The sequence below is a fragment of the Excalfactoria chinensis genome, chromosome Z, assembly GCF_039878825.1.
Source record: "Excalfactoria chinensis isolate bCotChi1 chromosome Z, bCotChi1.hap2, whole genome shotgun sequence".
Lineage (NCBI taxonomy): Eukaryota > Metazoa > Chordata > Aves > Galliformes > Phasianidae > Excalfactoria > Excalfactoria chinensis.
Genome location: NC_092857.1, coordinates 67,725,893 through 67,753,032, shown reverse-complemented (window position 1 = coordinate 67,753,032; position 27,140 = coordinate 67,725,893). Strand labels below are relative to the sequence as shown.

Here is a 27,140-nt window from a genome sequence, read left to right as displayed (position 1 = left end):
AAATGACTGTGTTATTTATACAGGCTTTCTATGAATTGTTAAGCACTTCCCAACACATCGTGACAGCAGCATTACAAAACCATGACAGTAGGGCATACTACCTTTATACACCTTAAACCTTTGGGAAATAGTTGCTAATGAAAGCTCTGTATGAACAACTAAAAGCTGGCAGCAGCAACACCCATAGCAGTTAGCTCCATCAAAACAAGCTCATCTCCTATTCCCTGCTCAGTCTCTGGCTTCTGTTTTTGGGAATTAAGTCTGGTGCTTCCTTCAAGGCAGCCTGTTTGTCAGAAAACAGCAGATTTGAACAGAAAAGAGCAATGTAGGGCCAGAGGACCTGCACATCAGAGAGGTACAAATGACCCAGGGTGTCCCTTCTTCCCCGCTCCTATCAAAGTGTATAACTGATCAGGTCACTAAGGTTGTATTTATTGCCTTCACTTTGTGCACCACACTCATTTATCAGCTTATTTGGAAGAACTTTATATGTGCATAGCACACGGTGTCTTCCAGTCTCTAACATAATTAGAACAGAAGAACACCGTTTGTTTGTTTATTATTAGACAGAAACTAGAAAATAAGTATTCCAAGCCAATTCCAACCTTAACAACAGGGTTTCTTTTACTTCTGTATCTCCCCATGTATGAGTTCAGAAAAAGACTATTAAAATTAGTTTTAAAGAAGGTGAAATTTAAAAAGCTAATGACCTTTTAAACATAAATGTACAAGTTTTGTTTCAAAGTTCCAACCCAAACTCCCAATCTTTTGAAAACCACTCTTCCTTTAAAGACAGAAGTGTAAGCAAAGAAGTGTCAGCCACCAAATAATTAACGGTAAGCAAAAATCTTTTTCTGGTGGGTGCCCTGAAGGGCTACTCCATGGCAAGTGCAGAATAGGGATTGTTGCAAATTGCTGCAGTAGTAGCCAGAGGCCTTTAGGGAAGGGTCAGAGTTCTCACTGCCTGTCAGAGACATGCTTTGGCTACAGGCAGCACTAAATATTTCCTCTGAAAAAAATGTCACATTATCAAAATGGTATCAAATATTCAGTCAGTCACTCAAAGCTGGAAGATTCCTTGCAATTCAAGTTTAACAATATGGTGCATGGATTCGCTCTTATCAAAACACAACATGGGTACACTCAAAAGGTTCTTGCAACTTGCCTTTTTTTCACCAGACTACAATCTTAGTACAGGGAAGAATGTGTTCAACCCCACAAAATGTACGAGATACAAGGATGCAGAGAACATCAGATCTTCCGTATCATTTGTCCTGTCTTGAGTTTTGCCAACTCTACCAACAGAAGTAACCAGGAAACAAAACAAACAACAAAAGGAGAATTTCTTCAGTCAGGTCTATAGTTCCAGAACCACATTAATATATTGAGAGAGCAAGAAAAATCCAGACTGATTCTACAGTGAACAATGTTCTCCATAGATTTCCATGGGATGGGAGGTATCGCTCATTCCCATGCCTGCAGGCTGCCTGGCAGGTTGGAGATGGCCTGTGATGTAGAGTTCTGTCCTGTCTACATGTTCCTTGGGTCCAAGATATTTCCTCCCTCCTTGGATCATGTCTTCCTCAGGGTCTTCACTCTGTTAGGATTCTAAAAAACCCTACATGCATCTATAAAGGCAACAGGGAGAAGCCAAGATAGGCATTGCTTACCAGCAGATTACAGCCAGCAGATTGGAATCAGAGTACTACCCTTAGAACTAGCTTCATTGTAAGGAGGAGGTGGGCAAAAGGTTTATAGAATAGTTCGTGCACTTTTTGAACTTCACTGCCTCACAAGAAGGGCATAACCTGAATTCACAGATTTGAAGAACAGACGGTGCCTCGGTCAAGGAAAGAGCACATGATGATTTTCCTGCCTGACACAAGGTCAAGCTAGTGATAGAAGCTGCTCGTGGGCTAGTCCTGAGACTTTCACACCCAGTGTAAGATGTGTAGCAAGAAGGAAAATCCAAGGAAACTTCTAGAGTCCTCAGCTTTCCTTCTTTCTGACCCATCTGCTTTCTTGGATGGTTGTTTTTTAGTCCGTTGTTGTAGTTTTGGCTTGTTTTATGAATACTTTCAGCCCATCAATCTATATTGGTTTATTTTGCCCATGACAAGTAATTGTCATCTTTATAGGTTACCTCTTGATAACAGCGCTCTTCAGAAATCACACTGTGAGTTCCTGTAAAAACACTCCTTTACACACACACACCCTGCACACGTGTGCATGAACACACAGCACCTCATTAGTGATAGAGATGTTTTCTTCTATACTTGACCATTCTGTCTCAGTCACTGAATTTAGATGGTTTTCTCTAAAGAATATTTGCATCCCTTCCCTTCTTTTTCACCAAAATATTTTTAGTCCTGATAAACTTTTAAGTCATTTTCATTCATTCTGGGAAGTCAAAGCACTCTGTTTTTCACCATGTGTCAGTGTTTAAATCACAAGTCTGAAAATATAATCACTTCCACAATAAGATTAAACATCATAATTATCTTAAAATAAGAAATCATTTTTACCTTGGGAAGGAATAAGAAAAAAAAGTGTTTACAAACCTTATCTGGGAACCAAGTCCAGACTGTTTCAGGCGTTTGGTTGCTGCTGTGCCTAGAGGGAGCCCAGCACTGTTAGCAGCTGCATGAAAGTTCCAGGCTCGACTTTCAGTAGAAATGCAGCATGACTTTGCGAGTGGATGGCGGACAAGGACTTTGTACACCTACAAGAGCTGTGTTGTTTGCAACTGTGAAAACATACACTGTTACTGCAAAGCTGATCAAAGATACAGGCAACATTTGCTGGTGACTCGTCCTGGTTTTGATAAGTATGTGTACCACAACACATATACCATGAGCCTGAGCATTCCAAACATGTGCTTTTATTTCTCTGACATATCATCATGGACTGTAATCCAGACAGCAGTGTAATAGGAGTGATAAAGGCTCCACTTCATCCCTCCTGCACAGGCTGCCTTACCGCAGATTCAGCCTCCCAGCCTCTTCTTGCAACCTCAGGGACGTGTGTTCCTTCTCAAATTTTAGGACTCATAGTTAATTTAGACAGTTCACAAACTTTCGGTCATTTAAATGTTTTTGGAAGGGTAAAAATAGTCATGCATACTACAAGGCACTGTGTAATTAATTACTTTCACTTCCGTTTTTGTTTTCTTGAAGTGAATATAGGAAAACAATTCAGATTTTGTAGTTTAGGGAAGGCATGTGGACAAGGAAACTCTCTGAAAGTTGAATCTTCCAAGCAAGTTAAGTTTACAGGAAAAGCTCAGTGACTGAAAGAACGTTCCAAATAAATGACTTAGCTTTTCGTATATAAGGGCAGACTTCAAATGCAGCCTGGCAGCACAGAGAGTACAGAGACTATAATGTATGCTACATCCTTTCATAACATTTCTGTCAACGATGACAGAATGGCTGCACAAACAAGCCAGCATTTTGGTTCTTCCACTACACCAGGAATAAGGTGTTGAAGGTACAGCCATTATTACAGAGGTTGTTCTAGTTAACTTTTTTTGAAGACAGAAAGGAAGAAATTCACCTCTGTGCTTTAGAAACTTAAAGCCTGGAAAAAAACATTTCCAATAATTGGACAAAGACAGAAACACAGATAGATATTATCAGACTTAATACAAACAGAGCAGTAATCCAGACGAGAGCTTTTATTATAGCATGTGCATTACAAGATTAATCTTTGTGGCAAAACCGAAGTAATCCTTACAAATTAATTTCAGGAAACAAAGGGCAGCATCTCAGCCTAGAGGATGATATCCACGTCAACATCAGTGGGATGCTATTTTCAAAGGTTTTCCATTGCCTTTTCTTTCTCATTTTCCAGATGCAAAGATGCGCACATGATTTCGGCAACAGAGGCGTGCTTACTAATGCAGCAGCCTTCACAGATACTTGGCCTGACACAGAAAGATACGCGCCTCAGAAGGCCTGAGGGCCTCCGGCCTGGACAAAAAACTTTGGATAGGGCCCCTGCCCAAGGCATCCAGCACAAGAAGGACATAGAGCTGTTGGACAGGGTCCACAGAGGAGCCTTGAAGATGGTGAGAGAGCTGGAGCTCTTCTCCTACAAAGAAAAGCTGAGGGAGCTAAGTTTGTTTAGCTTGGAGAAGGCTCCAGGGAGATCACAGCGGGCCCTTCTAATAGTTGAAAGGAGCTTCTAAGCAGGAGGGAACCCAACTTCTACACAGCCTGATAGGGACAGGACAAGGAGGAATGGCTTTAAACTAAAACATGGGAAAAGTAGGTTAGATATTAAGAATAAATACTTCACTCAGAGGGCTGTGAAGCACTGCAACAGACTGCCCAGAGAAGCCATGGATGCCTGTAATCGGGTTATCTAGTTTTATCCGTGATAGAGGCTGCTGCCCCTAGAAGGGGAGAAATGAACAAAAACAACGGCAGCAATCTAAGGAAAGAAATTATTTTACTAAATACGAGACACAATATGATACAATATAACTACAACTACTATATCAAACAAGGCAGAGAAAAAAGAAAGAGAGAAAAAGAGTCCCGGAGAACCGGGGGCCTACTGCAATCTCTAGGCGACAGGCTGGAACGTTGCTGATAGAGCGAGACGGCAGGGATGGAGCGCTCCAAAGCGAAAGACAGGGCGAAAAGAGGGACATTCCAGCCTGGGAGCGAGATTATATGTGTGTCCTCCTCCTCTGGTGATTCATCTCTGGCCGCGTTGTCCCCTGGGATATGTAGTTTCCTCCAAGGGCTGAGTACTCGGGATGCTGCCATTCCACAGATCTGGAGCATGAACCTTCCACACTTCCGCATACCCTCTGTTACACTTCCACATACCCTCTGTTACACTTCCACATACCCTCTGTTACACTTCCACATACCCTCTGTTACACTTTCTTATACCACCAAAACAGTTCATACCGCACATGATGTCATGATGTAGAATATTGACAGCACAAAACCATGACAATGCCCCATCCCTGAAGGCATCCAGGCCAGGTCAAATAGGGCCCCGGGCTGCCTGGTGTGGTGGAGGGAAACCAGCCTGTGGCAGGGTGCTAAAAACAGGAAGGCTCCTAAGGTCCCTTCCAACCTAAGCTATTCTATGACTCATTTCACTGAAGTCTACATAAGTAGACCAGTTCATTCTTTAGTTGGTCTCTCAATGGGGAAGCTATTCACACTTAGCAATGCCATCATACTGACATGATTTGAAACTCAAAAAACAGCAAATTCTTCAAATAAAGACCTCATTTATTGTGCTGCAGAGAGCTTCCATGCCATCAACACGAGGCTTCAGCTAGATGTTTCCAACTTGACAGTATGAAAGTGATAAAATGGAAAATGAACCATAAAAAGAAGAAATCCACAAAAACTGAAGATAGAAATAAACAAAAAGGGACAAGAAAGGAACTGAGATCCACTACCTTCTTTGTGGTGCTTTTTTTCTTTTTTTTTTTTTAAAGCATTCCCTAAGGACACTGCAGACTTCCCCAAAGGTGCCAGTTAGAGAAAGTGAGGGAGGCTGGGTGGTCAGCATAAGCAGAAGGTTTCAGATTCCAATGGAAAGAATCAACCAATGTAGATCCTATGGAAGTCATTGGCACCAAAGGCAGCATTGCACTTTGGGCACTTACGCTGCCGAGTGTCATAGCGTGTTTTCACACACTCAAAACAGAAGACATGAAAACACTTTGTTAGGACAGCATCCTTTTTGCGCATGTTACAGCATGGGCAGGTCAGTCGGGCCTGGAAGATGGAAACATTACAGTTAGGGCCTTCTACATTGTGGCAGGTATGTTAAAAGATGACTAAAGATACAGGTCTTTCAACTTCTGCTAAGGAAAGGGTACTTTTTTCAATGCAAAATAGGTCTACAGTGCCAGAGTTCAGATAACAAATGTCAAATACTCAAAAGTGTGACTACATAGCCCTTTGATTAAAGCAAAGTTCAAGAGAGAAACGTAGACAGCTGCTCACCTTGTAATCCTTGATTTCTTCCATCAATATCTCATCACAATTGGGAACCATGTCAGGCTTCTTAGTGGTTTCCAGCTTCCTGCGTAACCTAGAAATGTCTTCCTGCATAAAAACAAGGAGACCAAATAAATGAGCAATGCCTTCTCTCCACAGCTTCTTCATGAAAGAAACAGAACTAGCACCTGACTAACTGTGCATCTAGCCATATCACTCCATTCATACTTTTATTCCAAGTGGCACACGCCAGTTTTCAGCAGCCAAGACCTGAAACAGTCAAGACTTTATCAACCAGAAACCCAAGTAAACTGACAAAAAAGTACTAACCAGGAAACAGTGAAAAAATTAATGCAGTTGAAACCTACTCTGACTTCACTGCACAATGAGAAGACACCAAGGGAAACAGATATTGAAAGGTTATGCATGTGGTATATACCTCAGCCCTTTTGAAGTTGAACATCTCTTTCTCTCTAGTTACTCTGCTTTCCACTATCTCATCCTGGAAGTCATGTAGCTTCTTCTGGGCCAGCTCTAGCTGGGTTTTCAGATCATCCGCAAGCTGAGCTGCATCCATGGCCTGAAAAAAGTAAACCATCACAGAAGTAACAAACATGAAAGAAGTCCTAGTCATTTCTGGTCCCTCTATTTGTAAACTTCAGACTGTTCACAAAATATGCCTAGAGCTACTGGAAATGTGTCTTTCCAGTATCTGTTTCAGATCTGTTTTTGGTAGTTTCACACTGAGACACTGAAATAATTCCCTAAACATTACTTCAAACAGCAAAATATATTTCTGCCCACAAGCTCTAATAATTTAGCTTGAACATTCCTCTTCAACAGAGACAACTTGTTACACAGCAATGCATGTCACTTGGAAAACATAAATGCCTCCTCAAATTCCCTGTTAGTATCAGTATTTTTAGCTTTCCATTTCTACTTTTTCCTACTGAATTTAGAAGCAAATCTACAGTGAAGTTAGACAGAACTGCAAGATAAGGCTTTTTTGTATGGGTGGTTGTTTGGTTCTTGTTTTTTGTTTTGTCATTTTCTTTCCAGAGCCATTCTCTTACCATATTCTGTTCCTGCACTAACAAGTCTATTAGTTGAGTTCTCTTGGTACCCAGAACACGACTGCACTGAATTCCCCCATCTTCTCTTCAAAACAGTGTTACAACTTCCTTTCTGCCTGTTTTGTGCAATTCCTGTATCCTTGATAACAATGGCTGACTCAACCACAATACTCAGTTTTAGCCTACAAATCAACCTAATTTAGATATCTTACACATTTAAGACACATCTTTGTGTTCCTTAATCATAATTTCCTTTTACTGACCTCATCTTTCCTATGAAAGCTTTAACTGATCTCAGTTAGTTTAGCACCTGGCTGTTGCCTCTTCTTCCCTAAGTTCCCTTTTCAAGGCACGTCAGCCCCCTACCTAATGGAGACTTTCACAGAAACAACTACACCTTAGTTATAATTAAACTGTCATATGCTGTTGTTTACTTTTATAAAGTTAATTAGCTAAAGTAAATTAGCACACTCTTCGTTGCTCCTCAGCCTTCTCATACTGTATAAAACAAGCAGGGAATATCAGGTTCCATAATGCCAGTGAGAGAGAGAAAATACCCAAAAGACGACAGTTCCATCTCCAAAAGGAACTGCTCACCTTGCGTTTGTTCATTTCCAGGGCCTGTGTTCGAAGACCAAGTTCTTTCTCACCCGTTCCAATACTGCTCTGCAGCAAGTGTTCCTTCTCCTCCAGCTTACGTACAACCTGCAGCTGGGCATCCACCTTAGAAAAGGAGAGATGAGACACAGGAAGACTGAACTGAATGCCTTATAGGTCTTCAAAGTTGTCTGTAAAACTATATGCAAAAACTGTCCCTGCCTCCTCATCACTAAAGACGGTAGCTCTTTACCTTCCCTTTTTCTTCCTGGATACAGACACACTGGCACTCCTAACAGGAATATTAAGAACTCACTGATGAATGCTTAAAGATCTAGCAAACACATGCAACAAAGATTCATCTTCCAGTGGGTGGCTGACAGAACTGCTGCAAGACAGTAAGTAGCTCTACTTTGGTTCCAAATATGGTAGAACACATATGTAGAACTGTTACCATAGGAAAGTGACTTCCCCACTTTTCCTTCCACTTTCTCTTCATAACAATGAACCTGCAGGACAGCTTACACTCATAGAGCAGTTTCTTATTGAGACAGACCCCTTGAAGTTCAATGAAGAATACTTCAATTAATATGAAGAACATTTCCTTCTGTTCTAATTTTGGCTGAGGCAGAGGTAATTTTCCTTAAAGTGGCTTACATGGCACTGTATTTTGAATTTCTGGCCAAAATAGTGTTGAAATCAAAATAGTCAACATATATCAACTATTGAAATCAAAATAATCAATATTGATAGCAAATAGTGTTGATAACAAACAATAATGTTGATAACAAATTTTAGTTGTTGACAAAAAGTGCTTAAACAGCAACAAGGCTTTCTCTGCATCTCACGCTATCTCATCAGTATAGACATGGGGTGCACAAGAAGCTATGGGAAGGCACTACTGGAACTACTGCCCTAAGCTGAACAAACTGATATTCCATCCTAGATGGTGTTATGCTCAGCAGTGAAATCTGAGAAAAGGAGGAAGACTAGGAGAATGTATTCAGAGTTATGCTGTTTGTCTTCCCAGATGACCTACTGCATCATGAAGCCCTGCTTTCCTAGAAGTGGTTAAACGTGTATCTGCTAACAGCAAGTAGTGAATGAATTAATTTTGCTTCTCTTGCACATGCAACTTTTGCTTTACTTAGTAAGTTGCCTTTCTCTCGACCCATGGACATTTGCACTTTTGCCCTTCTCTCCTCTGTTCTACTGAGGGAAGACAGGCAAGCAGCTGTGAGGATCTTAAATACCTACCAGAATAAACTTACAGTACTTTCACCTTCCCATGGCTATTCTCTTATCTCAAATTACCTGTGTCTTCAGTGTCAAAACTTGATCTGCCAGCTCCTCCTTCTCTTCTTTCAGCAGCTTGTGAATCTGGTTGGACTTGATGCGTTCCGACATCAGCTTGAAGTTGGCATCATCCTTCTCCCGTAGCTGCTGCATCAGCCGTATGTTCTGCTCCTGCATGTCTTCAAAGGCTTGGCCTGTGACATCCATTTCTGACAGCAGAGCCTCCTCCTCCTGCAAGAGAATCATTGGCTCTGGCAGAGCTGTTTCTGGTATCACTACAATTATCCTGGACATTGTACAGACACCAAAACTAACACAGATTAAGGAAAGCGCATCAGTCTTTAGGCACTCGACAAGAGAAATGCCCTGAATTATGAAGAGGAGAAAAGGCATTCATCTTCACAGAAACCCACAGATGCTCACTTGTATGGTGGGAAAAATCAGCTGCAGTTATTGCCAGAGTTGGGAAGAAACCACCTACCAACTTCAGGCAGCTAGCTAAATAGCTGTCATAAACTAGGCCAATTAATGCCCTAGGTTGACAACTCAACAGCTTCCAATTAAAAGGCTGTCAAGCCCTTTACACTCATGCTGCTTCATCATTGAAGTGACAAGTTGGTATAACTGTATTCTAAAAGGGAAAAAAATTAAATTCTAAATAGTACACGTCAAATTACTTGTTTGCCTTGCCTGTACTCAGGTCAGTCCTGCCCTGTTAACATTAGATTACATCCTTTTTTGTGGAAGATGGTATATCACAGCACCACACATATGTATTAATGATATAAACTGTACACATACAAATACTATTAAAAACAAGTTTCATCCTCCTCTAGAGGCTGACCCAGCCATTTCTCCTCTGTGTTTTCCAGCTAAGCCTCATATATTTTCCCTACCACTTCTGCCATGAACTTTGTCATAGCTGCTGTTGAATTTTTTTTCCCCCCTTCAATACACAAGGACAAACCTCACGCATCTCTGAAACATATGGCAAAGTGAATTCTGTCTCCCTAGCAGTAAACTAAAGACACTTATTTCCCAAATGCACAAGCCATGACAGAACTCACTAGAAACTCACCTGTTTAGCCATGGCTAGCTTCTTCTGTAAATACTCAATCTGTTCTTCCACTGCTCGGATCTTCCGGAGGGCATCCTCATCAGCCATCTTTTTACTCTCCTTTTTCTCCTTGTCTTCCAATTCTTTCACTCTCTGCCTTAGTTCTTCCAGCTTAAGAAAAGACAGAAAAGACACTAAATGCAAGAATGTGGCCTGAACTTTGTTAAGCACCTGTTTTCTCCACAGTTCTTCAAAACATTAGAAAAACTGCCTTCTAAGCACAGGAAAATAAAATCCAGTTCATCTCAACAGGACTCCATAATGCTGGCAGACAAACCATGAGCTTTAAGATTAAGACCTCTATTTCAAAACCCTGGAAAATTCAACAGCACCTTTATGAAACTAATGACACTTGTTTCTTGCATTCATATGCGTAAGACTATGTGAAGAAGAGCACCTGCTCTTTTAAAGGCATCTGGTCAAGCACCTTTTTCAGTGCAAGAGGGAAGAAAAAAAAGAAGAAACCATAAACAAAACATGGAGACACAAACTTGACTGACAAAACAAGGAAACCAAACCTGGTGAGATCACGCTAATTGATGAGGGAATGTCAGAACATTTAATCCCAAGGTCATCTGACTGGGGACCTTGACAACTAGGAAACTAAGGTGGAAAAAAATGAAGAGGCCAGAAACAAGATACACGGAGGCACTGACCTGAGCAAACAAACACGCATACAATAACAACAAACCAACCTTGTGTGTCCCAGTAATTGCCAGGCTTTCCAAAAACAAGAGGTGCTACTTCCAGGAAGACTAAATTGGGCTTTGCAATGGAAAAGACTAGACCAGAGGGGGCCTGAAATAAGAAGGCTATAGGCATCAGAGTTCTGCAAACCTCTGAGCATGGGGAAGGGGAACAAGATTAACAAAGAGGTGGGTAGACAGAAAGGACTTGGTTGTGTGTGAAATCAGGCTGGTTGGCATGGTCATCTGGCTGACTGCTGCAGTCTGGCCTATCTTCTTACAGTATCTCCACATATCTTTTTCTTAACTATCTCTCTGTGAACTCACTATCCATGCCACACATATGTGTGCTGCAAGGACTAAGTGCCAACTTTTAGTAAGACAGTTTGTGAATTGAGTAAAGCCTGGGATGCAAGCAGAAGAGCCAGACTGACAGAAGGGCTGTGCTAGTACTGGAGGAATCTGCTAAAATATGTATGCTTGTGAAACTGGACAGAACTGTGTGTACGCATGTGTACCTTCCACAGTGAATTTTTACCCCTATCATGTGAAGAAGATGTAGGGGCTTGTCTATTGTATTAATGTTTTGAGTCAAGCATGTGGGCATCACTGAAAGCAGCAGTTTGTCCATGGCAATCTGCTTGACTGCCCATGTCTGTGTCTTATATGCTCTGTGCATGTCCCTGGCACATGTGTTTAGCATCATTACTTCTGGGCTTGCACTCAGGGAAATAGCAGCCAGATCTCTCAGCCTAGGCTGAGAACATATGTCCCCAGTCTGGGCTCCAGTGGCTAGACAGGAGAAAGTCCTGAGCCAGAGTGGTTGGAGGAGGAAATAACACCACCTCTTAACATCACATTGTAACTTTTTTGAGTGATCTCTGCAGCTTCACTCATATAGTATCATATAGTATCATATAGTATCATATAGTATCATATAGTATCATATAGTATCATATAGTATCATATAGTATCATATAGTATCATATAGTATCATATAGTATCATATAGTATCATATAGTATCATATAGTATCATATAGTATCATATAGTATCATATAGTATCATATAGTATCATATAGTATCATATAGTATCATATAGTATCATATAGTATCATATAGTATCATATAGTATCTGCGAGTTGGAAGGGACCTTAGAGATCATCAGTCCAACTCCTGGGATTCCAGCCCTCTGTGTAGCAAAGCAGCACTTCTACCACTTGTGCCGCAGGGGGGATTCGAACACAGGTCTCAGGTGTTGCAAGCAGCACTTCTACCACCGTGCGCCACCGGGGGCACACAACATATGGAACATTTTAAATTTTCATTTCCAAATTATTCAAGACTCACTTAAAATATGTTGGGTGATGTTCCCTGCTACATTCACTAAGAAATCTGAGACCACACTCTCCATTTCCCTAATAGCACACTTAAGTCTGCCTTTAGGTCTTTCTAAATATTTTTTATGATGTAAAGCTAACCTACATATAACAGAAATGAAAAACTAAGAACAGCTTTGAACAACCAACTTCTTTTAATATTGATGATTAAAACGCTGCCCTTCAAGAGCAGCTCCAGACCACTCCAGCCTCTATTGTAATTGACAAATGTGAGAGAAGACCTCTCATTTTGACAACCAAGGCACCACAGTTCTGGTACAGAGTATTTGTAAAGAAGACTTAAGGGGTATGTTTGAGAAAAAAACGGCAATGAGGTTTACCTCTGCTTTTGCCTTCTTCTCAGCTGCCATGAGCTGCACTTTGTCTCTCTGCTCTTTGGGGGCAGACCTGTACATATCTAACAACAGCTTCATCTCCTTCTGGCTCTCCTGAGCCTTCCTGTAAAGACAAAGATAGAGGACTGTAAGAGCAAAGCAGAAAAGCTATGGTATCAAATATTCAATAATATTCTCTCTGAATTCCACACTGCAGGTATGTAGAGTCTTCTTCCATGGCTCATTTCACTCTGGTAAATGCAAGCTGAAAGCTGCATAGAACAGGTTCAGGCACACATGGATTGAAAAGCCAACAGAACACGGGGTGAAGGAAGCATGCATCCTAAAAATAAGCAATCTCTACTTTAGTACTGCTCTAAGGTGTATGGGAACTGTTGAATCATGGCCTGAACCTCTGATTGATCACCTGAGGAGAACACTGAGTCAGCTGCAGGAGCACAAGTGAAGGCAATTAACTTGTGTGATCAGAGGGGGTAGAGTCTGGCTGCACCTCTCCTATACCCCACTTAAGGACTAACTGCCACTAACAAAAGGATCTCTCCCTGGAGATAGCTCCTCATGGAGTTTCTTGTGAGCATACAACACTGGTGAGCACTTTTCATTTAAAAAAAGTTAATCTCTGATTAACTTTTCCAACGCCATAACTGTGTATCAGCTTAACTTCTCTATATTCTATACAACGTATATTTACTGATCCTACATTTGGCGAGCCAGGCAGTCCAAATACATTAAAAAATATAATGTCTTTTTGTGGAATCTTGATAAATGGGTCAGGAGGGAGAACATTACCCCCTTATATGAAATGATTCTGGGACATCTCTCAGAATTTCTGGGATCTCCCTGTTAGGAGTTAGCAACCATCACTGAAAAATGGGGTTCCCTATGTGTGATGGGAAATATCTCCATGGAGGACCTTCAAAATTACATATGTGAACTGGGTAGCAATACTGAGAAGCAATATACAAAGACTCATTTGAAAGCCCAGATACGGTAAGATTCTCAAGCAGGTATGAACAACTTGATCCTACAACAGGCCCTTTCCCATCTATACCAGGACTCTCGTATCTATACTGAAACCCCTGGTAGCCTCAGTCTGTGCTCCAGCAGGCTGCCCAATTAGTAGCTGATTTGGGAGAGACAGAGTGCCTGCAAACCAGGTGCAATATTCAAGAATTAGAAGCAGCAGAAATACTCCCAGTAATTAAAACCAAGAAGCCACCTGTACGAAATCCTCAATCAGGGCCTGTAAGGTTTTCCAGAAAGCAAATGTTTAACAGTCTTATCCATGCTGGGGTCCAATTTGCTAAAACTGATCACCAGCCCAAGCATGTCCTCCTTCAGCTTTGGAGACAGCTGAAGGATAATCAGAAATTTCAAAATTACCCTAAAAAACTGACGGTAAGAGGTATAGGTAGAATACTAATAACATAGAACCTAGTGGATTTCATAATCCCTAATAGGAAGAAGTCCCCTCAGGTGTCTCAGGCCACAATGCCTGAGCCTCCAGAAATAAGAGATTTGGCCATAAGACAGTTTATGGTGTGACAAGAGATGCTGGTTCCCCCAGGGCCTCCAGATGGGACCAAAGGTCCTCTGTAGAATTAACAATTTTTTGGTCACAAAAGAATATTCAGAGTGATGGCGTTGGTTGATATGGGGGCAGAAACATCAGTAATCTATGGAGATCGAACTAGATTTGATGGTGATTGAGTGATGACTGGAGGTTTTGGGGGACATCCCATCTTGCTAGAGGACACAATCCTCTACAGTGATGGCAGGTGGATTACATTGGGTCCCCCCCTCGGTCTCTGAGGGGGTGAGATATGCTCTGACAGCAGCTTGACACAGAGTATAAAGTTCCTGGTTTTGTATTCATGCTTGAGTCTATTCTGAGTGAAATGTTACTATGCTGTCCAAAACATAATCAGACAGAAAGTGTTACAAACTTCTAATTTCCAGAACAAATTACCTAAGAGCTGCAAGTGATCTCACACAAACACTTGAGTTTGGGCATAACTCACACAAGAAAGAGAGAAACAGCAAATCTTACTTGAGCTCAGCCTTCAACTGCTTGATCACTTCAGCCTCCTTCTTTCTTCCATCTTCATGCTTCCCTTTCTCCTTCTCTTTGGACTCTCTCTCCTTCTCAGATTCCTTCTGTTTCTGTTTTTCTCGCTCTCGCTCCTTTTCTTTTTCTTTCTCCTTCTCTCGCTCCCTCTCTTTCTCTTTTTCCTTTTCTCGTTCCCTTTCCCTCTCCCGTCTTTCCCGCTCCCGTTCCTCTTCATCTCGCCTGGCCTTAACTTCACTAGCTTCTTCAGAAGCAGCTTTGGGAGCAGATACTTGGGCAGAAGGGTCATCAGGCTCCTGTTTGATCTCTGGAGGCTCTTCCTTTGTGTCTTCAGTGCTGGACTGGGATTGCAGAAGAGCACTACCACTACGAGAGCGGATCTGTCATGGAACAGCAATAGGTAAGACAGAGAAGGAAATAAGACATCAAGTTACCAACCAGAAACTTTTATTACAGTTATCTGTCCATACTGGTCTTCCCATACTCTGCTTGCATGTTTCCTCTAACAATGTTCACAGTGCTCTATAAAGCTACAGAAGGAAGACAATTCATCTGTTAAGTGGAAAGGAGGAGACCGTGGAACTCTATCAGAAATTATGCTGCATCTTGCACACCATAACAGAAAAGCTGATACTAAAGGTAAGGACTGACAGCATCCACACCTCCACTAAGCATTTTCTGCTCTTTACTGGCATTTTGTATTTATATACCTTGCTCAAGTCAGATTGGGCCTCTCTCAGTTTGCGTTTGTATCTTAAAACCTCTCCCTTCAGCTGGTGGTTATGATTCTGGAGGCTGCTGATGAGATGACGCATCTCCCGATTAATCGGGCCTAGAAAAACAGAAAAACAAATGTAACAAAACATACTTTCACTCATTTTCTGTAGACTTTCATAGTGAGGGAGTGACAAGAGACAAAAATAGGACTATAATCATTCCACCGCACAACACATTCACAGGAAAGTCATACCAGTTTCATAAACTACAATAAGTCTTTGGAGACTTCCAGTCCTAGTTTCCCCTTTACTTTTTCCTCCCAGCATTCCTTGAAGGAAAAATAAATCTTTTTAATTTGATTGGGCTGTGAGGGAGCTAATTTTTTTCATAGCAGCTTAGAGAGCATTGTTTTAGATTTAGGAACCAAAACAGTGATGGTAACATGCAAATGTTGTGGCTGCTGTTGAACAGTGTTTGCATGTTGTCAATGTCTTTCCTCTTTCTTATTATGTGTCCCCAATAAGTAAACTGGGGGTACAAAGGAAGCTGGGAGGAACCAAAGCAGATAAACCAAACTGGCCAGAGAGATACTCTATGCTATGTAATGTCATCAATAAAAAATGAAAAAGAAGATTTAAAACAGTTAGCTATTTTATGCTTGTGAACTGACTTCACATCAGCATGGAGGGGTGAGGTGGGGAGGGTGAGTGACTACTTTGCATCACCTATTTTTATTTCCATTCCTGCTTTTACTCTTCCTTTTCTTTTTCTCATCTACAAGGACAGGCTGAAGAGGCTGGGACCTTACAGCTGCCTTCCAGTACCTGAGGGGGGCCTAAAGGAAAGATGGGTGGGGACTTTCTATAAGGGCATGTAAGGAGAGAATGAGGAGAAATGGCTTTAAACTAGAACAGGAGAGAATGAGAAGAAATGGGCTTAAACTAGAACAGCATAGATTAAGACTTGATATTAGGAAGAAACTCTTTTACTATGAGGATGGTAAGACACTGGAACAGGTTGCCCAAGGTTGTGGATGTCTGTGGTTGTGAGCAACCTCATCTTCTGGGAGGTGTCCCTGCCTGCAGCAGGAAGGTAGGAACTAGATGATCTTAAAGATCCCTTCCAACTCAAGCCATTCTAGGACTCAACAATTCTATGAAAATGAAACATTTGCAACACCTCAAAGTACATCAGATAACATGGAACTGGGTTCTGAAACTTGTCAGGACAGGTACTTAACAATGACAGAAAAAATAAAATCATGCTAAGTGTTTTGCTGCAATGCAACCTCTAATGGGGCTACCTTTTCTAAAGAAGAAAAAGACAAACAAACAACAACAACAGGAAAAAAAACACATAGCAGAAGAACCCCATACCTGCTTGCTCATTGGCAGCAAGCGTCTGTTCAAACTCGATCCTCAACATCTCATACTCTTTGCGGACTTGCGCCAGGGTGTCCTCTAACTGAATTACTTCTGTGCGTAGTTTCTTGTGAAGGCTGACCTCATCCCTCTGGGGAGTAAGAAGGAGACAGAACTTGGTGCTGTGACCTGTGAGTGTCTCTCACCTCATCAGCAGAAGGTACAAGAACAGATGAATTATTGCCAGGAAGAAATTTCCTGAGCATTCCCAGAGCCACCTAGATCAACAGCAACAGTCAGTGGCTGACAAGGTTCTCTGGTTTAACAAAGCAGATGTACTACCTCAATTAGTTCCACCTGGCGCTGGTGTGTGGTGCGAGTGCCATGAAGTAGAGTGCGGGCCTCATCAAGATGTGCCTTCAGCTGCAGACTCTCATTATAGAGAACAGAAAATTGTGACTGCATACAGCGATATTCTGGAGTCTCCTTCACAGCTTCTTCCACTGCTCGTCGCAGCTCAACCTGGTCAGGACACAAGAAGGTGTCACAGGAAGTACCATCAGCTCCTTGACTACAATAGTGAATTAAGCTGCCACAAGCAACTTTTTAATGGCAACAGAACAAATATCTTAAAAACAAAAAAGAAAAAACACAGAACTTTAACAGCATTGTTGAGAAATGGATGCAAGTGATGCTTAAGTATCAATTAAAAAAAGTCTGTGCTTTGTCTCTGCTGATACATACGAAGCTGTTTCTCTCACAGAGTCACACAATAAGATTTCTTCACTTTCAGGTTTTGCAACAATTTATCCCAAATATACGAGTTTGGGATGCACAATAAATATTTTCAACTGATTTACTGAAAAATCATAAAGATGTAAATGAATTAGGACAGAAACACAGAAAAATATGACTGTAAATTAGAAAAACTATGTGCCAATAAGAGACACATTAACAGAAAGAAAATGAGAGAAAGCACAGAATCTGAATTTTACTACAGAAAAACTCATCAAATAGGTGTGAAGAAGGAATGAAACAATACACACACACACGATGATCAACACTAACAAAGAGAAAAAGAAAGCTGTATGCCAAGTGGTGTTCCTCTCAAAACAAACTTGTATGGATAAACAGCATTTACTAGTGCCTCAAGTCAGTTTCTGGTGTCTCATCTCCAAAACTTAAAACATCAGCTCAGATGTTCCTACTATCAGGCTAAGGTATAAGATAAACAGAATCCAAATTTTATCTACTACAGATTCACAAATCTGTGTTATTCACAAATTTCTGTGTTATTATCACTAAGATATAATAAATTCATATGTTGTTTCCTCTCTATACGTTCTACCACAAATAAAATGTAGAAGTTAGTCTATTCTTTCCAGAATAGATTAACATCCTACTCAGGTTCCCCAGTTCCACTCACATGGGGTGGAGGGAAGGTTAAAGAGGGGAATTAAATAACAAGGTATCATTAAAACATACTAAAGAAATGGAATACAATTGAGAACAGGAAATAAAACATTTGTAGAATTTTCACTGATGACCACACGGTGTCACCAATGCACAGCAAGCAAAGTCAGACAAACATGCTTATTTTGAGTACACAGCTCAACTAGAATACATAGTTTGAGTGGGCGAGAATCCTTAAAAAGTACTTAGTTCAATGAGCCCAGCATGGTCAGGAACATAGAAACAGAAAATGGCCTGGACTGGAAGGAAGCTTCCAGCCCAACCACTTCCACCTTCCTGCCACCCCACTAAATCAGGCTCCCCATGGCCCAGTCCAACAAGACTGCTTAAGGGATGGGACACCAACAGCTTCACTGTACACCTTGATTCAACCATTAAGAAAAAACAAAGAACAAACAAAAAAAAAATCATTTTTAAACTAAGAGGATTGTTTGTGTATAAGCATTACCTCTTGTTGTATCACTACAGGCTCTAGTAAAAAAAAAAAAAAAAACAAACCTCAATTATTCAATAAGCCCCCTTTGAATATTCCAAGGTTGCAATAAGGTACCCCAAAAGCCTTATCTTCTCTAGCTCTGAACAACTCTTATTCACAGCATTTCCTCATAGGAAAGTGCTTCATTATTCTGGTCATTATCATGCCTCTCCTCTAGACCCTACCTAGAAGCTTACTGTCTTTAAGGTGCTTGGAACCCCAAAGCTGGATGCAGTACTCCAAGCAGGGTTTCACAAGAGTGAACCGCAGAGTGACCTCTCTTGGCCAGCTAGGCATGCTTTTTATGTGGCTGAAGATACAAACAGCAAGTACAGAACAGAAAAATATTAATAAGGATTCCCAGAGATACAACACAGCATGACAGATGGGCACAGGCCACACAAAAATCTTCATCTTCAAACAGGTAAAGACATCTCACCTTGAGTTTTTCATTCTGTGATGTTACTTCCTGAAGATCATGGCGCAGTTCTTCTAACTCATTGAGACGGTTCCCAGCAAGCTCTTTATTCTCTTCCAGCTCTGCATTCATCTCCTCAAACTGTTGGGGATAAACTACTTTCAAGTTCCACTATTCATGTAAAGTATTAATCAAATGATCATTTCTACAGTAAGGACCAGTAAGTTGGGGGGTTGGACTTGATCTCTAGAGGTCCCTTCCAACCCCTACAATTCTGTGATTCTGCGATCAGATAATGCTACCAAGTGAGACAGACCCTAATTCCCCCAGGTCTGTTTCATAACAGGAAACTTGTAAGGAAACAAAATGGTTTGGCAAGGTCCCCCAGGAGATTTGTAGTAAAGGACGTTTTTAATTCTGTAACAAACCAAAATCCAACAAATAAGCTCTCCTTGAATATATTCTTTCCCTTGAACAAAACCAAGGCCTTACCTTACGGGCATTAATGGTGATTGTGCCCCCATAGAGACTGCTCCCTGCTCCATACACCTTGTAGCCTTTAGAATTTACCTGTAAAAAGGCAACAAATTTCATAAATGCTTGATTGAATGCCAAGAATATACTACAATAGTACATTCAGATTGTATATTTTGACTTCTCACAACAAAGTACACTAGGAAAAATGCCACTCAAAACGACAGTCATTTCTCTGGATGGTGCTCACCCGTTCAAGAACATCTGCCAAGTGCCGGTTAAGTCGCTGCTCTCTCTTACGGATCTTGTCAATATTCCACTGAAGGTCATCAATCATAGTCTCCAGAACAGAAACTCGAGACTCTGCTGTCTCCACCTTCTCTTGCAGTTTGGAGAACTGCAGTCAAGAATATTTTAATGACAATATTAGACAGAACCAATGATTTTTCAGAGTGCTAAGAATTTTTTTTCTTCATATTCACCATACACTGCATTCACACTCTTCATACACTTTGTGATTGTATTTTCCTATTCAGATAGCTTATTCCAAGATTACTCTTTTAAGAAGAGAACAAGTCTGACAGCACAACTGAAATCCCTCTACACCAATGCATGTAGCGTGGGAAATAAGCAGATGAAAGCCATGGTGCAACTAGAAAACTATGGCCTAACTGCTATCATGCAAATGCAGTGGGACAAATTGCACAACTAGAGCACAATGATTACGAGCTACAAGCATTTTACAGGCAGGGAAGGTGTGGGGGAGTTGCCCTCTATGTTAAGAGGCAGACACATTACAAAGTGTTGGTGCTGAGAAACAGCCACAAACAGGTTGAGAGCTTATGGACTGAAATCAGGGACCACTCCAATAAAGGTCTTCTGGTGATCAGCATCTACTACAGGCCACCTGATCAAGAAGAGACAGCTGACAAGGCCTTACTGCTTCAGCTACAAGAAGCAGCATGCTCACAAGTTCTCATCCTGACTGGAGACTTCAACTATCCAGTTATCTACCCAGTTGCTGGCAACCTGGTGAGATGCAAACAACCCAGGAGATTGTTGGAGTACACTGAAAATAGCTTCCTGGTCCAGGCATTGGGCAGACCAACAAGAAGAGAATGATTACTGAACCTGGTGCTTGCTCATCAACGCAGAAGAGATCATTAAAGGACTTTAGATCAGAGTTCACGATCTCAAGGAATATGGGTCTAACAAAAAGCAAAGCCAGGTCCCTGAACTTCAGAAAAGCAAGTTACCAGCTGTTGAAATAATTATTGGATAGATCTCCTGGGAGCTCTCCAGGGAAGTTGTGGACACCCTGCACACATCAGAAGGTGTGGAACTGGGTGATCTTTAAGGTCCCTTTCAACACAGACCACTCTATGATATTCAGTAGACTTTCCTAATTAAAAATAATTTTAAAAGAAAATAAAAATGGGGCAGAGTGCAGAAGCAGCCACCTTGCCTTACTCAAAGCTTTTTTATTGTTATTTTTAATCTTTTAAATCCTTACTATTACCTGCTCTATAAACCACCAAAGTGCCTTCAGACAAACACTGAACCAGGCCAGCATTGACATGTATGGCTACAGATGCCTCATAAAATAAGTACTGCCAATAATCTGAATTCCTTAATGACTGTATTCATCTTACACTTCAGGCTGTAGAACTTTCACACACAACCCAGAAAAAACAAGAGATGAAATGGCAGGAACAGCAAGTGTCACAGACAGCTTAGCATCATCTTACCACTTTTCTCTGTTTCATTTGCTTCTAAAAATCAAATCCACATAACTCATTAATCATCATATTCTGTCCTTCTGAGATACAATAGTCAAATTCATACAAATTATACAGAAAAATCTACATAGAACCACTCTTAACATAACCTTTGTTCAGAACCTGAATTTCCATTCTTATCCTTGCTGCCTTTCTCTAAGGCAATGAACCGCTTTGCAAACAGATTATTTTAAGTGGAAAATAATCAAGTACAGTATTCAAAACAGACTTCACCCCCCCCCCCCCCCTCTTCTCTTTATACCTCCTGAGACATTATTCGGTGCTTCTCCTGAAGAAGATCAGCCAGCTCCTGTAGACGTCCATTCTCATGTGACAAGTAGGAATTAAGCTCCAAGACTGCTTCTTCCATCAGTGAAATATCTGAGACAGGCAAAAAGAAAAGAAGCAAATAAAGAAAGCAGCTTCTAATTCTTAAACAGTAAAGAAGAGTTAAAAGGAGTTTCTCTTGTTAATTGCTTCTTACTACATTTCTCCAGCAGGTGGTCCTTGAAGTAGCATCTTGTATTGACTGAGCCAAAAAGCTTTGCCATTTAACATGCCACTTGTTTCTGACTGTCTGTTACCAGCTCTTAATGCAAGAAACCATTTCAGTCATGTCAGTATAAGAAACATAGAAACATTCTTCTATCACACCAACATCCTATTGCAGGTCAAACTCACATGCAAACCTATTTCAACACATGCTAATAAACCAAATGACAAAATCAAACTGAGTACAGGCTCACTCAAAACCACTGGCATTACTGCAACAGCCTGAGACTGCCAGCTAGGAACAGTAGCATTTTACCACACCGATGCTATATTTCTCAAAGCTCTTAGAGCATGTAAGACTCTGGACAACAGGAAAAAAAAAACAAAGAGTTGGTATTTCTACCGAAGTTTTCACTCAGAAAAGACTAGAATTCTGCCCTTAAGCCAACAAATTTTTTCAGAGATCAATCTGAGCATAAACTGCTACATCAATTTTCAGGTTGTAGTGATGTATGTTTCTTCTGCACAACTGTTTTTTGTTCAAAATCAACAATTACACTGGATACACAGTGATATTATATGGCTCCCATCACTCTTAAAGCCCACAGGAAACCCAGAGGACTGTTACTCCTCTATGCCTTTTAGTATAACTGCAAGTGAGAAGTCCAGCATCAATGCACAATATTGATTTCATTTCCTCACTGGTAAGCCTGATAAGGTTAAATCTGTAGCCTCTCAGGTGAGCAAGCACACTACAGACAGAAACAAACCTCTCCTCAGCCCAACGCTGTGGGTAGAACTCTCAGCATTCAAATTCAGAGGCAGTTACCATATTCTCCTAGTACTCACCTTTACTGGAGGTTTTGATAATTAGGCATTATGAGAGGAAAGCAAATTTATTTTGGAAACTAAATGAGCCTAAAGCCTAGCCATCCTTAATGCTTACAATGCAAGATCACATCTAAGAATTAAAACTGGAATTAGACAGGGATCCTTAAGAATCAGCCAGGGATCCACCACTTTTGGTCTTACCTCCACTATTCAGCTTGTGTGACAGCACATCCACTTTCTCCTGTAGCTTGTCATACATTGTCACAATCTGGGCAACAGCACGCCGAGATGACTCCACACGCTCTTGCAGCTGAGATTCTATCTCCTCACTAGTGCTGCTGGCTAGGGTTGCTAGAAAGGAGAATGCTGGCTCCAACCCTTCACCTGGAAACAGAAAGAAGTGCAAAAAAAGTAAATACACTGGCAGAAAAACAACACTAGTCTTTACAATCAGAAGGCCTGTAACAGCCTTTAGAATAAAAAAAAAATCAGGAGCATCCACAACTGAAATCCATCTTTTCCACTGTCCCCAGCCACATACTTCACCTCTTTCCCTTTCATCTTTGCGTTCCTGATTACTGTCCGAGTCTGGTTCAGGTTCTGGTACCACAAGTGCTTTTCTTTCAGACAGGAGGTCTCCAAGGCCTTGGTCCAGGTCAAAACGTTTAAGGATGATGCGGATATTTTCATCAAACTGAGAAATGAGGAAAGACAAGACAAAGGATGAATGTGTAGGTAAACAGAAGTCACAAAGAGAGCAACATTAATTAATAAATACACATATCACTCCAAAAGCAATGCCTCCTATTTATTTCAACTGGAACAACAACAGATAAAAAGTGCACAGTGACATTATTTGATATAGCAAATACTCAGCTGCACAACTCTATTTTTCAACACAATCATCATCATTAGCTATGCATTTTCATCAGCAACAAACAACAGCCTGCATGCCACATGCCATCCCAGTGGAGGTTACTCACTGTTTCATAGCTGCTATGGACACCCTTGCTTCACAAGCACTTCCATGTCAGATGCCATTCTGTCAGTCTGCCCCTCTGCTGCCATCTGTCATGCAGCAACAAAACGTAACAGAATACTGTCGGGAAGGTTCAAACTTCACTGCCATACAACCAGCATCTGCCTCTAACATTGTGGGCCAACAGAATGAAATAGGAGGCATTACTTTCAGAGCAGCCCTAGCATATTACTAACTTGATTCCAGTAACGGTTGATAATGAGCAGAGAGGCATCATCAGTCGCCTGCCGACGCTCTAGCTTCTCAATGTGTTCCCGTAGCTCATCTTCAATGGCTTGCCGCTGGTCTAGCATCTCTGCTAGTTTCCGGTTCTTGGTCTGTAAGGTCCGAATGTCCAACTCCTCCTGTGCAGAAGCACAAGTCAGTGGCACGTTCCTCACAAACCAGTTCACTAGGCTCATCAAGGAAGAGAGACAACTTTGTTCCCAAATAAGAAAAAACAAGAGGTTGAGAGGCACTGTGTAAGACGTACCGTTGAAGAAACGCCACCAAGCTTAATGGTCTCCACTGTGGTCCCCGAGTCTTCAACCCCTGCCTTTTTCTCTGGAGGTGCAGAAGGACCAGGCTCTCCAGCTGCCCGTTTATTACCAACTCCAGACATGGTGGCTGAGACATATAGGCTCCTCTTCTCCAGGTTCAGCCTAATTAGTAAAGAATACCATTAAAAAAAAAGCAAACGCACCAAGAGAACCACAACCAAGTCATTATGGTAACAAGATACCCAACCCAGTACAGAATACACAACTCTGGTGGCTTTGGAAAATACTCGTCAAAAGTGAAGTCTTAAAAGACTCCACTAGGTTTACCACTGTGAACAGTAACATGATGGAAAAAAAAACATCCTTCATGAGAACCACCGATCTGTGATGTTCCGATGGAAGCAGTGCATCTTACCATGCTTTGGAAAATAAAGTTTCATACAGCTTTCATCTCTGTTTGTTGGTTGTTTTTTCTTGTTTGTTTGTTTTAAACACTCCATTTTAAGAAAAATGATTTGAGTTAGACTTTCACACGGTATGTCTGAGACTTCCTGACACTGTGAATACATGGCACCTGTTCCACTACCTCCAGGGACTCCACAATATCCCTGAGCAACCTGTTCCAATGCCTGACAACAACCTTCACTACTAAAACATTTATCCTTCTGCTTTCTTGAATTTTCCTCACATATTAATTTACTAAGCCAATGATTTTTCCTTAAAGGGTTCCCAAAATAAACACTGCAGCAAGTGCTGGAAAACAAACCAAAATATATCTTCATTAGATCTAAGCAACATTCTCAGCTCATACTCAAAGGTCTTGTGCCAGTTTAATACACAGATCTCTTCCTCTAAACTATATTAAGTCCAGGATGCAGCAAAATACAGAGCATACAAATAAAGTGAACACTTCCATTTTAATCCAGAGCAGCATTTACACAACATTGATGGGTTACAGACTGAACCACACTGTTGTTATATACTTCAGTTCTATTGAAAGTAATAAGGCTATCCTATTTTTAAGATAAAGGCGATAACACCGACTGCTTTGTCAAACCTTCCTTTTCAACAAGTTTTAGCAGGACAGTGCCTTCCGCCATATACAGAACAGTAACTCTATAAATCAGTTCATGAAATACCACATTAGTCCTCCATTCCTGTAACCTGCCTTGAAACAGAAATACTCAATAAATCTCAAAAGTTATCAGACGTAATCAAAGACAATTCCAACTCCACTGCTTTCTCCCTCTTACCAACACCCTCCCACAGCACCCTCGACCCCCCCCGCTACCTCCTGCACCTTTCGCAGTCCCACGGCACTATCCGTCCCGCTAGGCCCACCCGCCGGCCCACCCCCAACCGCCGCGCAGAGCCGCCAGCCCGCCCCTCACCCACCGCAGCCTGACCTAACCCAGCCGCTGCGCTGCGGCCCGGCCGCCCTCAACCACCCTAAAACAACCCACCGACTCCCGTCGCCTTCCTCAGGCCCTCCGGAAAGCAAACCCACGGACGGGCCAATCCTAAAGGCGGCTGAGGCAGCTGTCGCGCAGCACTGCCCTCAGCGGCGGCCGCCCCTTCCGGCGGCCATTTCGCCCTCACTTGTTATGGAAGCTTCGCGGGCTGCCGTTTGCCCTAGCCTAACATGGCTGCCGTTGCCATGGTGCTGAAACGGCGCCTTAAGGAAAATGGCGGCCGCCGCCTGTGTAGCGCTCTTGCCCTTAAGAGAAATGGCGACCGCTGGAGCTGTCGGTGGTGTGGCGGTGCCGTTTGCCCCAGACATCCCGTAGCCCGCATGGCTGTACGCCCTTACAGCTCTCCGGAAGAAAAACAATAAATAAGCCAAAACTGCCAGCCCGGCTGCAGCCGGATGCTGAGGAGAAGCTGCTTATTTGCAGGGTCGGGCTCTTGACTTCAAGGAAGCCGGCCCTAGCAGTGCGCGCACCTTCATAGTGCCCTCACATGTAGTGGTGGTGCGTACCTGTAGGTTAGGATACCGCTCAGGTTTAGCTCCGATAACATTCAAAGTACCGTTTTTAATTAACATTTTAGGTTTAAAGTACCACCTTCATGGCCACCCGTCCCCGCAGAACATGAAAAGCACAAAACAGAAAACTTCTACCAGATGCCATCAGGCTGATAACAGCCCTATCTTAATGCTCACAGGAAGTTTACAGCCATCAGGAACAGAGTTCTTGTTTTGCCATCTCCCCAGCAGCTATCTTTGCTTGAAATACCAAAGATTGCAAATCAGAAGGACCTACAAAGCTTCAGTATTGGCTCTCCCTCAAGTTGCAAAAGCGGTAATATGTGCCAAAATCTGTTATGAAAGTCCTACAAATTGGCTTGAAAATTCTTCTCGCTGCCAAGATGCTGAGACACAGTGTTGTGAACTATTCTGTCATCACCCAGGTACATCTGGGCAGGCACTATACAGCTGGGTGGTGAGATGTGGAAGTGTGGCACACCCAGGGCTCTATCTGTACGATCTCTCATCCTGTAGGACTGTGCTGCTTCAGGGAGAAAAGGCTATATGGAAGAAAGTATGATTGCTGATCTTAATAAAACCTGTTAGAGAAACTATCTTAGAGAGTGGCTAACAGAAGGCTCTGCCCTAGAGGTTCTGTACCCTGCAGAAGACAGATTTATCACAAAGACAGAAGAGGAAAACCTCAGCCAATCAGTCCCTGATGCTGACAGTGACAGATGGAGAAGCGGACTGCAAGTTGCAAACACCAGGAAACAGGCTGGAAAATGGACTTGAGGACTTCACTAAGATGCAGCTAGCTTAAGGTAATAAGCTAGAAAAATTCATCTTCGGGCAACCACTGTGAAACAACAAAGCAGAGCAGTATGCAGGCACAGCTGATTAACTGACCTAAGAGAGCTAACCTGGGGCCTAAATTAAATAAAATTGCTATAAACAATTTTTTGGTGAGGAAAAAAAAAAAAAATCTTTTTTGTTGTCAGCACAGATTAGCATTTCATTTGCTAGGCTGTAAACTGAAAGCACTAAAGTTACTTACACAGACACAGTTACCACTGAAGAGCGTATATGAA

General features: G+C 41.8%; 1 protein-coding gene across 2 annotated transcripts; it reads right to left on the bottom strand.

Annotated features, from left to right (window-relative positions):
• Positions 1 to 3,645: 3,645 nt before the first annotated feature.
• Positions 3,646 to 25,683, bottom strand: RNF20 (ring finger protein 20). 2 transcript variants are annotated; one of them, XM_072359241.1, is made up of 21 exons: positions 25,547 to 25,683; positions 24,077 to 24,245; positions 23,781 to 23,948; positions 23,112 to 23,259; positions 22,767 to 22,949; positions 21,505 to 21,623; positions 19,715 to 19,861; positions 19,483 to 19,560; positions 19,012 to 19,131; positions 16,967 to 17,146; positions 16,640 to 16,775; positions 15,257 to 15,378; positions 14,529 to 14,926; positions 12,464 to 12,581; positions 10,020 to 10,169; positions 8,960 to 9,172; positions 7,646 to 7,771; positions 6,415 to 6,555; positions 5,982 to 6,083; positions 4,975 to 5,750; positions 3,646 to 4,350 (listed from the first exon to the last, which is right to left on the bottom strand). In XM_072359241.1, exons 2-20 carry the CDS (start codon positions 24,203 to 24,205, stop codon positions 5,574 to 5,576), a joined length of 2,955 nt encoding a protein of 984 aa, XP_072215342.1. In that variant the 5' UTR covers positions 24,206 to 24,245; positions 25,547 to 25,683; the 3' UTR covers positions 3,646 to 4,350; positions 4,975 to 5,573. The 2 variants fall into 2 exon arrangements, with proteins under 2 accessions (XP_072215342.1, XP_072215343.1); XM_072359242.1 differs by lacking the exon at positions 25,547 to 25,683 and adding an exon at positions 25,375 to 25,395.
• Positions 25,684 to 27,140: the final 1,457 nt, after the last annotated feature.